Below are 16738 nucleotides of genomic sequence, written 5' to 3' on the forward strand. Positions count from 1 at the left end.
GTTTAGCTATCACACGTCAGTGGTCAATGTTACTCAGAGACCTCTAGAAACCCAACATACAAAACAAACCCTAATCTTTAGTCATTACCTCAAGTGTTGTGACCATAGACTGTAGGTTGTCACTTACAATTATAAACTGTATTACAGCAATATTCTTCTAAACATTCAACACACTGATCAAATCCAGTTACATGTAATTGTAGCTTATTGACATACATGGGTGAACTCTCCAGAGACCTTGAAAAACTCTTAAAAATTGACTTAATCACCATTATGGCTCCAATCAAAGCACTTTTTGTCCAATTCAGGGAATTCTTTCTCCCATGTTTCACAAATAGCCACAGTGTCTAGCTGTAGCACCCATTGTGCTTTCATTGATAGATAGCTAGATAGATAGATAGATAGATAGATAGATAGATAGATAGATAGATAGATAGATAGATAGATAGATAGATAGGTAGGTAGGTAGGTATTAGGTTTAAATCCCAGCAGTGAAGTGATAGTCTAGCCACCAGAACTACTACAGAGAGCTGTGATTTTACAACAAATGAACAACTGACACTACATTCTCTAGACTATTGAATAAACAATACGGCTGGGTACCATTTCATTAAAAAACTATTGTAAATGTAACTTGACTAAACTTCTTATTTGTAGCTAACTAGGGATACTTTTTTGGTTAAATAGTCAACAGTTTTCATTCTGATATAACAAAGTTAATACATGTTTATTTATTCTACACTTATTTTCTCTGATCTGAGCCCTCCATTGTATTATCATTGGAACTTTTTTTTTGAAGGGGACATACAACACAGGGAACTATTGTACTTTGTTATTGTTTAGCAGCCATGGCATGTCATTCACAATTCATAATCATGCATAATCAAACTTATATTGTGATAGATATTAAAAGGCATCTCTGAATACTTTTCTGGTGTTTTAAAGTGACTTTATGAGCTCATAGCATCTTCAGCTGCATGCAGGCTGATACTAAATAATGTGCTGAATGAAGTATGGTGTCTTGCAGCTCCCTCTAGTGGCTTTCATCTGCAAACAAGGAAATAACAATGGAACAGTGGAACAGTGGAAAAGCAAAGAAATAAATGCGACAAAGTTGTCTTCATTATATACTACCTGCTTGATCTCAAACCATTGAACTAGCAACGTAGCATAACCATCCAGCGATAGCTACAGAAACATGACTATATTTAGGCGCAACATCTAAAATCACCAGAGTGTAATGGCATCAGGAAGAGGCAGAGACATGGGAGAGAGCAGTCTGGTGCAGATTCATCCATGTGGGAACATTAACATTTAGGGAGCAGTCTGCCCTCAGAGCTTCCTGTCACTCACAGGCATCAAACTGAAGTGCTGCGTGACCTTTACATTATGATTGTGCACACACAGTAAAGAAAAGTAACCTCATGGGCTTATTGTGTGTTGCCATTTTTCAGACCTTTTTCTCTTTATTGTCTCTCAACCTGTTTGCACGTAAAGGCTGTGAAACAATATTCATGGAGATATGAGAAACTCCCCAGAGAAGTTGATTCTATTGTTGGGAGGTTTTAGATGAGTGTGTCAAAGCCTCACACTTTAGAGTTTTTTTTTACAGGACCAAAAGTACAAGATGTAAAGTTTGCTATACACAAATAACAGTCCCCAACAACCGTGTCCTCCCATCCCTCTCAATTGTTTTCTTTTCTTAAACTTCCATCCCTCTCTACATCACCACTGGTCCTGCCACGTTTCTGCTTGGAATTCTCTCAGTACCTGGAGGAGCTCTGTCTTTAACAGACTGAAAACTCATTTCAACACAGCTGACATTTCACAAGCACTCAGGGCCTTTTTCTTAACCCATGACACAATCTAAACTGTTCAGTGGAGACATTTTATTCTCGTTGGTCCTGCAGCCACACAGCTGCACTGCGAGGCAGAGAGGGGAGTGGACGAGGTCAGGACAGAGTTTCAGGCATTTTACCTAATGGACCTTTGTACTGGACGTGTGAAACACTTCACTTACCACAGCCTCTGGGCACTAGATTGGCATGTGTATGGCGTGCATGCTTGTGTGACCTTCATAGCATGCATTAGTTTAAGGTGACAGTGTTAAAGGTCTTGACCCTCCGCATGCCTGGCAGTTTGGATATTTCTGCACTTGGGAGAGAAAACACAGATAAAACTTCTATCAAAAGCTAATTTAGAAAACTCTTCAAAGTTAGTTTGGGCTACAACTGGCGTAAAATGTGGATTGACCCCCAGCAGCCACTAGATGGCAGTGAAGAGTGTGAAAAGTCAAACTGAAACAAACTAGGAACTTTTGAGTTGATCAAAAACAACCCAAACAAGATGAATAAAAAGCATCATTTAATGTACAAGAAAGAAAATTGACATTATACGCAGACAGACGAGTGCACACAGCTTCAGAAAACGGAAACAGGCGTGAACATGGTACCACATCAATGAAGTCTTGAGGTGAACCTGAGGAGGGCTGATACTACCGGTGTAACAACACAAAGTATCTGAGGCATTATCTGAGAGGAATCTGTAATATCTGCTGTGAAAGCAAAAAACACAAGTAAAAATGAGAAAAGCAAAGTGCGGAATTACAATTAAATCACCAGAAGTAGTGGCACATTTTCCCACATAATGCTGGAATGCTATCAACCAGCTGATCAGCTGTACTTTGATATTGGCAGTACATTCTACGACAAGTACCATCTAAAACACTGCTGTATTAATGCGGTACCCTGTTACAAGCTAAGAGAGGACTCACAGTTTACTGACAAACTATCTTTAAGCCAAGTATTAAAAGCTCCTGTTCAAAATCTAGTGCGAACACATAAAAGCTGCTGCTGACAACAGAAGAGCCAAGAGCCATCAGGCAGTTAGCATGTGAGTGCATGTACCTTTTTAACGAGACCTCTACCCTTATACTACCCCCCACCCCCCACCCCCCAGAAACCTGATTAGATGTTAGTAATACAATGTTTGTTAATTATTAATGAAGGTAAGTTAATGTCACATAATGTTTTTCTCAGGAAGAAAGAGGCAAGAAAAAACTAAAAAGACCCACCTTTTTTAAAAAGTATTTTGTGAACATAAGCTTGAATATAAAAACAATTGACTGTAATGTGTTTAAATGCCTTTAAACACTTCTTGGTGAATACTTCTAGCGGGGTTGAAAACACGTTCTTTATGACGATTGAAAGCATGTGCCATAATTTGTAAGTCTGCAAGAACAATTAACAACAAGATTATTCAAGTTTTCAGAGGAAGTTGCACTAAAAATTCTCCATCATGCTTCTTCACAGTCCTGTGAACAACAAACACTGCGCCTCTTGGTCCCCTTCCAGCTGGGTCCATCCTTCGTCTGCATTACAGCTACAAAACCAGCAGGAGGCCCAAATCTCACGTCATGGCATCCAGGCAGATGGTCACAGTGTCACTTCATTAGCAGGGAATACTATTATTAATAGTCACATTCATTTTAAAGCAAGTACCAACACTCAAGTCCACACAGGAGTCTGGACAGACTTTACTGAACTTAGACGTCCGTGGTGCGGATGCTGTCGTCGTCCAGGCTGAAGGGGAAGCTGCAGCCGGTGTGAGACTGAGGCTGCGAGCGGTGCCTCCGACGCCCGCTGGCCACATCTCCTGACGCTGTGAGGATCCCCAGTCCGCTGATTGAAGCTGCTGGCGGTGCATTGGGGCAAGGGGTCGGGGTGGAGAGAGAGTTGGAGGAGGAGGAGGTGGAGGAAGAGGTGGAGGAAGAGGAGAGAGAAGGCAAGGTGGGCACAGAGCTGAAAGCACTGTCTTCATCCTCTGCATCCAGGATGGAAGGCTCACACGGAGGGACAGGCGTCCAGGGCTGCCAGCCCGGCGCCACAGAGCAGGACTTGACCAGTGCAGGTCTGCGCTCATCACTCTGTTGGCCTCGAGGTGCTGCAGAGGCATTGGGACTTCGATAGAGAGAGGACGCACGTTTAAATGAAAAACCCTGCAATGAGAAAGACAAAGAAATAATCAGTGCTCGTCATATGCTTACGAATATCAAGTTTTTCTCCTCCATGAATATACAGTGAGAAAGGATTGTAGATTTTTGTGTGTCAAGGGGAGAGACAACAGAAATACCTTAGGGGGACCTCTGAAGTCCTGGATCTTCATCTCAACGTCCCTGATCCAGCCATACATCTCCTCCGGAGAGTCTGTCTGTAGAAAAACATAACCAGAAGATGCAGTAAATATCTTATCTTCTCTCCTATCTGCACTTTTATTTTCACACTAGCTATTGTAGTGGTTTGTCCTATTGTGTTGTGTCACTGCCGATATTCTAGATTGTTCTTACTGTCAACAAAAAACCAAAACTAACGAAAAATGTATCCTAATAACTGCAGCCAAAAAAATGTTTGAAAATAATCATCAGTCACAACCCTATTTTATGAAGTCTTATGTGTTTAACATGAACATCGGCTATCTGTTTTTTTTAAACTTTCAAATATCAATAACCGGCTCTAATTTAAATTTGTAATTAAAGTTTCATTTTAGTCTAAGATGATTTTTTATTTGCCGTCCACACTTGACCATGATCATGGTCTCAGTGTAATCTATTTATGTGTTGTTTTTTTTCCAGTTTACCAAATGTTTGTCATGCTTCCTTTTTTTCTTGCACAGACAAAAACGAAACGCGCTCATGCTTGCACCCCCTCTCTCTCTCTCTCTCTCTCTCTCTCTCTCTCTCTCTCTCTCTCTCTCTCAGCACTTCCCATCTGATCTGACCCCCAACATCTCAGTCAGCTGTTCTCCCAGGAGGGAGTGGCAGGATGTTATTGTTGTTATGGTAACAGATGGCATTGCCCGTTACACAAAAACAATGCTCCTAAAAAAAGAGCCCGTGCCACACATCAGCAGCAGAGCATTTAGAAAAAAACAACTCAAAGCATCAGGTCAGAATCACCTGCGACTATAGACGCTCTCTGCTCCGGCTAACAAGATAACTTGTATCTAATCATGTTTTCACCCAGAGCCAAAGAGCACCCAACAGATTTTATAACTTGGGGGAACGAAGCCTCTGATTGGTTGGTATTTAAAATGGGATTGTACCTGAATGTAGAAGGTTCGGGAGCTGGTGATGATCTCAAACAGGTTGTCTCTCAGAAGGAGATCCCTGATGGAGACACATAATGGAAAATTATCATGCTGAATAATACAGTGGCTAAAGGGTGGGCCAAATATCAGCAGTGTGGCACAAATCAAATTTTATTATTTTCTGTATTCATATCTTTATTGAGAATTATACAGGAAGTGGCCAGGCGTACACCAGACATTGTTAGAAATTGTCAAGACAGCCTCATCTTCTCTGTTCAGTTGTTCTCTTTCCCCATGCGTGTATGTGTAAGTTTAGCTGTTCAGAAAATATGCAAAATAACATTGTATTTTAATCATGTACCTACATTAATCAAATTAAGCATTACTTGTAGCTTAATCCCACCTTTAAAAAAAGGTAAAAGATTGAAACTGAGTCTAAATAAAATAACTGTTAATGAAAAAAAAAGTGGGAAAAATAAAAGTCAGAATTATGTGATTTCTCTTTAAAAAGTTTTGGGGTTGTGTATTTAATAGGGGCAGGACGTGTCTATGATGAAAAATGAGAAAGCAAAACAATAGTAATAGTTCATTTTTGTGGAGACGGTCCAGATAAAAATAAAGGTTGTTTGAAGTGTCTATGAAAAAAGAGATATATTGAGAAAAGTCTGAATAGCTCTCTTCAGAATAAACCTCCCTGAATTTCTGAATATCAAACTTTAAACTATTGACACTGCCATGTTAACCTTTTTGTTTGTACACTGCAAAAATGTGGATGTTTTTTTATCTGTTCAAGTGTAATCTGCTGTTATCCAAATATTCACTAGAAAGACAACCAGATGGAGAGAAAGTAAAATGGTGGGATAATTTGACTCAGCGATTCACATTTGACTCACCCTGACTTGACGAGACATTCGTGGACCTTCTGAATGTCCCTTAGTGGAACAGCTCGGAGAGGCTCCTTATCCTGGGAAACACATAAGCACAATTCAGACATGGATATAGACAAAGACCCCAGTCACACAAAAACATCCACACGTGAGAGGAAATACAAAACGTCTGGCTCCGCACCATCTCAGACTTGTAGTAACTGACTGCATTGTCATCTAGGGTGAAAAACCTCCTTTTCCAGCTCTTCCTCTGAAAACACACACGCACACACACACACATTACAGTTTATTTTCCACATGCAGCTTTTTTTTATTTAAACACAGAGTTTATCAGTTATAAGTGGCTGGGTACTCACCACATTTCCCTGTTTGACACAGTAACCGCACCTCAGCACGCCTGGCCGGTTGCCCTTCCTCTCTCTCCCTTCTGTCTCTTCGCACTCATTCTGAAACATTTCATCATAACCATCTTCAATTTCCTTACAACAATTGTGGTCAATGTTACCACCATCGTCAAAATACGTTAGATTACACACAAAGTTGTTTTGGAGGCTGAGAGCAAGCTGTACTCTGTTTTACTTTGCTGAAAAATATACAATGCATCATCATTGTCACATTTATTATCGTCATAGTAACCACATTGGTTGTAGCCTCCACTTTATTACCTGGATGGTAGTGTGCACCACCACGCCGCCGATGATCTCAGTCTTGTAGGCGTGCTGTCTCTTCCCTCCCTGAGTGTCGCTGATGACTGCGGTCACATCGGACCTTGGAGGTGCAGGGCCAGACTTAGGAACCTGTCAGCACAGCAGCAGGTAGGAGAATATTAACTAGCATTGCATTAAAAAGTACTGATTAGCGGGTAAAGCTTGCTACTAATCGCCAGGGGTTAGAGGTTTATTTCCCACTGGGAGTCTCCATGCTGCAACAGTGCAACTGTAATATGTTCTGCATGAAAACATCCACCCTACAGTCTTTAGGGTTGTTTGAATTTTATCATCCTTTACCAGTAAGGCACTTGACACAAACCAGGGAACAGATCTCGCATGGCTGAAAGTCAAAGACAGGTTATGGTACAATCTTTTAACTTTATTTGGAAATACAATAGTTTTAAAACAACCAAACTACTTGTATTCAAAAATAATAATTTTTCTGTAAGTAACCACAGTTATCAAACAAGGAAGATACGGAGGGGTCACATTACACTTCCTCAACCAAAGACAAATAAAACACAACAGTTACTTTATAATCACTAAAATCGAGCAAAATGGGTTTTGAGAAACAACTAAAGAAGTTATTCTTGAAAACAAGCCAGCAAAAATCAAGAAGGAAGATATGTATTGTGTGATCTGCTCTACAGTATGAATGTGCAAATTAATTTAGATTTCTTTCTTTAAGTATTACTGGTAGTATTACTATTTAGTGTCTTTTATGTCATGTTTGGTTTTGATGTAATTATATTGTGATAGGTATAATAGTGACACTGCAATAATTTTATTTACTGTATGTAATGTTAAGTGTCTACATTTGTTTACTATATTATATGTTCTAACATGGACCCAAGAAAGGGTAGTTGTTGCCACAGTAACAAGTCCGACTAAGGATCCAAATAAACAATAAACCATTAACTAACTGAAAACAATATCATATAGTCACAAGGTAGCTCATGAGTTAACAAAACATTATTAGGATATGAATGTGGAGGTTATTTGTCCAAAAGAAATGCATTCATATCGGCACTCATAATCAAACACTGTTGCACCTCAGCTATAAACTGTGTTGTCCACTGTCCATTCAGAAGTTTGCATTTATTTGGTTGTTTATTTATCCATTAGCAAGCATGCAAAGAAGAAACAAAGAAATCATTGCTACTCCCTTGCTTTTTTTTAATTTTATTTTTTAAAGATTAATTTTTGGGGCTTTTCCGCCTTTAATTTGACAGGACAGCTAAGTGAGAAAGGGGTAAGAGAGGGGGAAGACATGCAGGAAATCGTCACAGGTTGGAATCGAAACCATGAACCTCTGCGTCAAGGCATAAACCTCTCAGTATTTGTGCGCCTGCTCTACCCACTGAGCCAACCCGGCCACACTCCCATGCTTTGTTAAAAAATATATATACACCTGTTAACCTCCTTTGTTACTGTACAATACATTCATTTTGTCCAAAATGACTTAAGATAAGTGCATAAGAGGAACAAGAGCTACATGTTCATCAGAAATGTAAATATATATATATATTTTCTATATATACAGTATAAACCAGAGGTGCCTTTAGGCTGGCAACTTCATAAAGACCTAGCAAAAGAAAATACTCTTAAAAAAAGTATATATATATATATATATATATATATAACAAGGGGCGTCCTGGTAGCGTGGGACGAGCACCAAATAACTGCAATGACTGGACTGATCCCAGCCTGAGACCTTTGTTTCATGTCAACCCCCCCCCTTTATGTCATGTCTGTAATTTCACTATAAGATGCCCAATAAAGGCAAAAATGACCCAAAAAAATCATACCAAATAATAAATGGCCTCTCTGAAGTATGAAATCAAATATATATGTTGATGTTGGAGCAGACCATGCAAGCAAAATTTCTGTGTGAACAAACAATAAACTTTTATCTTATCTTATCATATAAGCTAAAATTATAAACTCCTCCACCCACCGATGTGTCTGGAGAAGAAAAAACTAATAACAGAAATATCATGTCAAGGGCTTTAGTTTAAGCATTCTATCATTTGAAAATAACTGTGTGAAATGTTTTCGTCTGTGCTTTGCTTTAATTCCTGCATTTACATTAGGTCCATTCTGCTTTAGGAAGTATCTCATTGAGGCCAACATTGAGAAAAGGCAACAGAGAAGCCCTCCCATCAAAGAGGAAGTGAAAGAGAGAGTGAGCGGCGCTGCTTCCTGTGTCAGTGTGCAGGTAAGAGAAAAAGAGAAACACTTCTGTCATCTGGAATGCCGTCAGTCAACAAGGCCCCGGTCATCTCACTGAACACACACAAATATTATGCAAATTTGCAAACTGTGCATGGCATGTTCACTTACACGCTCACAATGGTGTTTTTGACACCTTCACCACAGTGACGTTTGAGTGTGTGGTGTGTCATCGCTCATATTCATGCACATTCACAATTTCCTCATTCCCCAAGTGTGTAAGAGGGTATTCGTGGGCAGCGTGCTGCCATTTGCACCCACTCGGGCCAAACTGGTTTCAGTCACATCACCGCAAACTGCAGCTTCCGCTCAGGTGGAAACAAACCCCTTATCTGCTAGTTAAGCCTTTTTCTAACCTCATGCTAGACTAAGACATCTGGTTATAATATCATGTATGTGTGCAGTTTGTGTGTGTTGCACTCACTGTGATCTTGCTGGCCCTGTTGAGAGCAGCCACCCAGTCCCTCATGTCAGTCACATCGTTGGCTTGGAGGAAGTACCTCCGGGAAACTGCATTGATGACTACAGAAATCGAAATCAATTTCATGAATAACCACAATAAATGCATTATATCATTATATCACATGCGTAAATAAAATGAATGCCATTGTGCGCTACTGCATAAGCATGACTCAGTGTTTCTCCAAAAAACTCACCAAAACAGAACTCTGTCTTTGGCTTTTGTTTCGCTGTAGCTTCGCTCACCTGAGAAGAGGAGAAGACAAGAGAAGAGGAGACAAAAAGAAAGGAGAGGAGACAAAAGGAGAGAAGAGGAGACCACAGAGGGAGGCAAAAGGAAAGGAAAGGAGACAAAAGGAAAATGAAAGGAGAGGAGAAGAGACAAAAGGAAAAGGAAATGAGACAAAAGGGGAGAAGAGGAGACAAAAGGGAAGGAAAGGAGTGATAGAAGGAAAGGAAAGGTGACCAAAGGAGAGAAGAGAAAGGGGAGGGAGAGGAGACAAAAGGAGAGAAGATGAAAGGAGAGAAGAGGAGACAAAGGGGAAGAAGAGGAGACAAAAGGAAAGGAGACCAAAGGAGAGGACACAAGGGGAAGTAAAGGAGAGGAGAGACACAAGGAAAGGAGAGGAGACAAGAGAGAGTAGAGAAGTGAAGAAGAGAAACATTTTAATAGCTTTGCCATCTATTTGACTCAGAGTGTCCAGGGAGGAGCTGTCAGCATTACAGTGCAGTGCAGCCAGATGTCATTATATCTGGTTAGCTCAGCGAGCGCTCTGACATCTGGAAAACTTCACAAAGTCTGCTTCTGCATTTCTCCCAGATGTCTCCTCTACTGTACATACATGTATGTAGTTCACTACAACCCACAACAAAGTAAAGGGGTTTACCTTAGAGATGTAGGTTAGTTTCAGGCTGCCAACAAAGCTCGCACCACTGGGCAGGTTCTGCATGCAAACACAAACACACAGACTCGTCATTGTCTCAGAGTCCAAGGTTACACAGCTCCTATTGGTCAATTTCATTTCCTCTTGCTGTTTGTGCAAGTGTGTGTCATCGATATGTGTGGAGCACCTGAGGGTTGTCCATATACCACAGAAGAGCATTTTCTTGCGTGTCAAGGATGAAGTATCGCCTCTGGAAGCGGCAGCTGTTCTCCTTCTCCTCGACGTCTAGGAAGCCGCATACGCGGTTCAGCCGGTCCACGTATGGCATGCTGCTGCTATCACATATCACAGGGACACACAGACGGACAGATAGACAGATACTCAGGTCAGATGGGCAATGAGAGGCAAACATGTAAACAGAGCAACAGAAGGAGATGGACTCATAGGACAGAAAGGCAGACACAGGCAGATGTGTGTGAGGATAAACCAACTTTCATTTACTGTTCACACACACACACACACACACACACACACACACACACACACACACACACACACACACACACACACACACACACACACACACACACACACAGGAAGAACGAGACCCGCTCGCACTCAGCAGTTTTTCATGTGACGTGATTGAGGCTGAGCAGCAAACCCTGAAGCCAGAGGCTGAGCTGAGGCCCTGCACCACAGCCAAAAATTACAGACTGCACTCAAGATCTGCACACACGCACATTTCCACTGGCCAGGGAAGAGAGAGGAGAGGGAGGGAGGGAGGAATGGGAAAAAGAGGAGAGGAAAGGGAAGAGTCCTGATGAGATGTATTTATTAAGATGATGCAATGCATGTGAATCACTGAGGTGCTGACTGATTTCTCAACATAATCAAGATTCAATCAGCTCAGACATTCAGGTATGCTGATGATATTTCAATAATGAATGCTTTCCGGTACAATTTTATCTATGACACCACATCTGTGCATGAAAGTACTTTATTTATTTATTTTTTTGGGGGGAAGAGTCAGAAGACTTCTGGCATAATGAGAGCTCTATTTTATGATCTCCTCCTGCTGAAGTTGCTAAGGGAACTTTCATTCCCTCCACTGTTGTTTATTTTGCATCTCTGCAGACTAAACATGAAGTAATCACATGACATACTGCACATAGATGCACTGAATCAAAAGATGCAAAGGAATGTTTTGCACATTTCCCTTTTCATAAGTCCTCACTTTTCTCCATAGTTGAATTTAATGAGAGAACTTGTGTGTAATAAATAAATAAAATGTAATGTGGCCACAAAAGTAAATATGATAGCTAACTAGGCCACATCTGTGTCTGATTTTTATTTATTTATAAGAACAAAAAGTATAATGTAAGTGACTGTCATATAAAATATATAATCAGGACTGAATGGCTGACCCCTCTGCCAATACTTTTACAGGACTGTCGTGAATTTCCATGAACATTTCCATGAATACACGCATACACATGACCCAGCAAAGCACAGACAAACGGAGACACGAGAAATGACAGCAGACTCATAGTCTGCATCTTCACTGCGCTGGTGCAACTCCTGTGAAACTATTCTTAAGTCAACAGTCAGAAAAATGCTTCATTTTGAAAACAGCTTTGAAAAATGTGTGGGTTGTGTTTCTAATGCGTCAGTCGTGCAACCTTTATTTCTTTTGCCTGTAAAAGAGGTCAAATATTTAAACCATTCAGAGGCCTTTCACAGAAACTCTGAGTGTAATGGAAAAGAGAAAATGATGCCGCAGAGGTCACACAGACACCCATACTGAGACTGACACATACACACACCCACACCCACACCCACACCCACACCCACAACAGCGGTGCATTGTTGGCAAAATACCAATAAATATCAGTCCAAAAACAGTCTTTAGCACATTTCTACAAAATTTAAAGTACAGGATAACACACACATATTTCAATGACTGTAGATACATTTTGTGTGTACGAGGGCAGAACCCAGTGTACAGATCACAGCAGTGATATCAGTTTCACTGTCTTAACAACATCCAGGGCAGTGACATGAAACCCACTGACACTCAGTTACATCTGCTTTATTTGTGGAATAAGGTGAACATCTTTTCTGAAACAGAAACTGATTCAAAATTATGTCAGTTATACTCTAGCAATTTTGTTACATACTTCTCAGATTTGAGTTCTCTTTAAATCATCTATCTATCTATCTATCTATCTATAGAGGCAAAGAATCCTTTAACTTAGAGCTGAATCGATTAATCGGTCATCTGAAATTGAACCGGCAACTAATCAAATGAACTAATAACACTCCCTAACTAAAGATTCTTGACTATGAAAACTGACAGTGGTGAAATGTTCCTGACATTATTGATGCATTAACATGTGAGTGTCACTTAAGAGCTGTAGGTTGTAAAAGGTAAAGCACATTTTTAAAGCTTTGTATATTTTCTGTAACTCATATTTTTAGGGACTGTACAAGAAAAATATTGTTAATTTTGAGGGGAGGATGTTACAGCTTTTTTCTAACCCAAGGGGAGGGTCTATTGAACATTTTAATAGAGCTGGGGAGTGCCTCATCTTTGTTAAAAAGTGGACCACAAGGTTCAGCTGTCCTCCCCACCCCAATAATAACTAGTAACTTTAGCTGAAAAAAGTACAATATTTCCCTCCGAAATGTGGTGGAGTACGAATATAAAGTATCATGAAACAAAAAAAAGAATAGCTCAAAATTTAACAAAAAATGTTATATCTTTGGGTTTTGGAATGTTGTTTAACAAAAAAAGCTATTTGAAGATGTTACCTTGGGCTCTGGGAAGCTGTGACAGGCATGTTTCAATGGCGTCTGATATTTATGGACCAAACAATGAATCACTTTTTTTCTTCACTGCTTTCCAGAGGTGGAATGAAACCAAGCACATTGATTTAAGTGTACTTAAAGTACAATTCTGAGGTACTGGTACTTTACTTGAGACTTTTCTTTTCAGGCCACTTTATACTTCTTCTCCCATACATCTCAGAGGGAAATAGTGTGCTTTTTAACTCCACTACATGTATCGGACAGCTTTAGTTACTAGTTACTTTATAGCTTAAGGTTTTTGCACAGAAAACATATGAAAGGTTTGATTATAGGAGCAACTTTCTTGATAATCATTTGTCATTATTCATACAAAAACACTTTATGGTTCAAACTTCTCAAATGTGAAGATTTGCTGATTTGCCTTTAAATTATTGTAATCATTTGAATAAATGTTTTTTTTTTTCAAAAAAAATTGATAATTTTGAGGGTTGTACTGTTGGTTGGACAAAACAAACATTGTGAATGTGTCACTTTGGGCTCTGGTTAATTTGGCATTTCTCACTACTTTCAATGTTTTTAGGGACTTGTAGGTACTTGTTACAGAGTATGTTTTACAGTGTGGTATTAGGACTTTTCTGAACTAAGGGATATAAATACTTCCTTCACCAGTGCTGCTTTCTAATGACAGCTGGATATTCATCTTTCTGACCACAGTGCAGCCACGAACTTCACTGAATGACCGGTCTGAAGATCATGGGCGTGCACATATAACGTGATTATGAGCATGCAATAAAACGTTTCAATATGATCTAGCAGAAGTACTCAGCGACACCTGACAGAAGTTACATTAGTTCAGCTCAGATGACCTCCTGCACTGACTCACCAGATCCAACGACGCAACGGCCTGCCACACCTACAGTACTGTACCCTCCGCACACATATGGGCTATCACACACACAGGCAAAGAGGCAACGCGCACACACACATACAGTCACAAAGTGCCACTGTCGACTGACTACTCACCCGCTGTGGAGTCAGTGTGCGCCACAGCCAGCGCCCCGCACGGCTCCGAAGCACAGAGGAGAGACCAGAATCAGGTAAATAACGAGCATGTTAGACAAACTTTCAATAACTTTTACTAACAGCGGGCATTAACAAAGCCGGCATGCATCAGACTCTCACACTCTCGTCTGTTTGTTTGTGTGATCGGATTACAGAAGAGATATCTTTTTTTCCGGGTTGGACGTTTGGTTATTAGAATAAACCAGCCCCGGATGTGATCTATGTGTCCTCTGCTCCGGCCCGGGTCCTCCTCCTCTATTCTGCTTCTTTTTGGGTTTCAACGGCGGTTGACAACTATCGTATTAAAGTGCATTACCACCACCTTCTGCTTCGGAGTGTGGATCAGAGATTAGATGATATGATTCATATCCAATAATCCGGTTTCTCTGAGAGAGCGAGAGAGAGAGAGAGAGAGAGAGAGACCTGTCTTTAATTGACAGGTTTATTATTGTTTTTATATTAAGAGTATGAGTTCCAGCCTTCTAAATAGGCTACATGCGCAGTAGGCTATCTTTCTTCCAACAACTGCATGCTATCTCTTCTCTCAGGTGGCAACTTGAGAACTGGGTCAAACCCACACACACACACACACACACACACACACACACACACACACACACATATATAAAAGAAGGGAGTGTAAACCTGGATAAACAGGTACACAGTGAAGAATAGTGTCATTCATGGGAACTGCTATGGGAGGTGAGTGGTAACAGGTGCAAGATGATGTGCCAAAAGCAGTGGTCACAAAAACATTGACTTCCTGTACTTTAGCAATAGGACTACAAAAATATTATATGTTCCACTAAAAGCAGGATTTTAGAAATCCTGAGGTCATGAGTCTAAATGTTTGCAGCACAACCCCCCCACCCTATACATCTTTTTACTAGCCACCAAACTCTGTAACATTTCCTGAGCATTGTTTTTTTCATTTTATTCATTCATTTGACTGTTCAAATATAGTTTATTTGCATATTCCTTCTGAATGTTGTTGCAAGCCTGCTTTACATTGTCAGGGGTTTCCTAGGAGGAATACCAAATCCCTTTAATTTAAATGGATGTAGTTTTATGCCTAAAAACAGCCAATTTAAAAGATATCTGGTCTAAAAAACAGAATCAGCCTCAAAACCCCAACATATGTAATCTGTAAGTATTTGTAGGATGTAACGTTATAGCTGCAGCCCCGAATAAAAAATCTAGCAGTAATTTTGGTAAAGATGGGATATCTGGGGAGGTCAGGCTCACTTATAGCCTAATATATTCCATAGTCTATAAAACTTACTAATCTTACTAGAAATAGTAGAAAACCCAGAAATGTCAGCTGCTTGTCTCCGCTTTGTGCTTTTGATTTGATATTGTTTATTTATGCAAATATGCTTAGCGAAATAATATACCATAAATATATATGGTTGTAACACTGCAAATAATAACTTTTCTTTAGCTGTCAATTACTTGTTTGGTTAAAGCCAACAGTTTCAGCAAAGGGTTGTCTGGGATTGTTGGGTTCAGTTTTAACATGCAGAACAAGTGATCTCACAGTGTCAACCATGACAAATAGCCTACCTTATTCCTCAAATATATTTCAGTTTAAATTTACCATCACAGAGAGAAAATAAATGACAGATACATTCAATATTAAGAAACAAACCTCAGAAACTTCTACTTAGTGAGCAAGCAGTAGCATGAAGAGGCCGAGGGTCATCACTCAAAGCCATTGGAGGAACTTCAGGTGTTGCTGATGCAGAATGGTCCTTTTCAAAGAGTTACATCCCTGGCAGAATAATATGTGTTTTACTGTAATGTTGTTGGTGATCCAGGTGGATCTTGGCTTTACTACCCTATAGTTTAATCTTCAGCAATGCATTTTATCTGTTTTATCGAATGTGGTGTAAAAAGTACTTAAAACAATAGTTAGTATTGCTTCTCACAAAGGTTTTACACAGGCTTTACACAACATTGTGAGTGCTCGGAGGATGAACCAACCTGTCCTCCTGGTTTTAGCACTCTACGTCTAATCATGAATCTGGGTTTAGAGTTTATACACATGTATAATCTTCCTCGGTGCTGAGCCTGTCACCTTTATAACAGCTAAAAAAAACAAATATCTTGTACAGGAGTTATTCAGTATTCTGTTTTATTTTTTAAGCTGTAGGCTAATTTGTGTCCTCATGTTAAGAGGAAGTGGTTGCACGTCATGTGACCTGCCTGAGGAGAGAGACCTACCTCACTGATTTCATATCCTGTGGCGACTGCACACAATTCAAGTTACACAGTTGCAGAAGGAAGTCCTGAAGTTTCCACAGACCCTCCTGCTTCTGTTGAATATCACAGACTATTTTCTTTCTACTGTATGCATGCTTTTACATCAGGGACAACATAAACACACATTTCTGTCAACTGTCACACCAAGGTGATCTCAACCACACACAAATACACACTGTACACACATAAATAAGGGTGTGATTGTGTCTTTAATCAGATAAGCTTGCACGCACACAAAACTTAAGCACTAAACACACCATTAACATATTTAAACAATTTATGAAGATTGTGATGTTATATGTTAAATACTTTCCTTTCTGGTAACCATTTTAACAACCCAAGTGAATAA

At 40.0% G+C, this 16738-nt stretch overlaps 1 protein-coding gene across 3 annotated transcripts; it reads right to left on the reverse strand.

The window, feature by feature from the left end:
• Window positions 1–2346: 2346 nt before the first annotated feature.
• On the reverse strand, window positions 2347–14469 carry si:ch211-204d2.4 (uncharacterized protein LOC100003662 homolog). Of its 3 annotated transcripts, XM_035993592.1 has the most exons (13): window positions 14248–14468; window positions 14089–14159; window positions 10445–10592; window positions 10261–10317; window positions 9571–9619; window positions 9339–9436; window positions 6638–6769; window positions 6329–6418; window positions 6154–6222; window positions 5979–6049; window positions 5101–5164; window positions 4132–4209; window positions 2347–3997 (listed from the first exon to the last, which is right to left on the reverse strand). In XM_035993592.1, exons 3-13 carry the CDS (start codon window positions 10583–10585, stop codon window positions 3545–3547), a joined length of 1302 nt encoding a protein of 433 aa, XP_035849485.1. In that variant the 5' UTR covers window positions 10586–10592; window positions 14089–14159; window positions 14248–14468; the 3' UTR covers window positions 2347–3544. The 3 variants fall into 3 exon arrangements, with proteins under 3 accessions (XP_035849485.1, XP_031165105.1, XP_031165104.1); XM_031309245.2 differs by having other exon boundaries at window positions 10445–10589; window positions 14089–14469; XM_031309244.2 differs by having other exon boundaries at window positions 14089–14469.
• Window positions 14470–16738: the final 2269 nt, after the last annotated feature.

This window comes from Sander lucioperca, chromosome 2 (assembly GCF_008315115.2).
Source record: "Sander lucioperca isolate FBNREF2018 chromosome 2, SLUC_FBN_1.2, whole genome shotgun sequence".
NCBI classification, from domain to species: Eukaryota; Metazoa; Chordata; class Actinopteri; order Perciformes; family Percidae; genus Sander; species Sander lucioperca.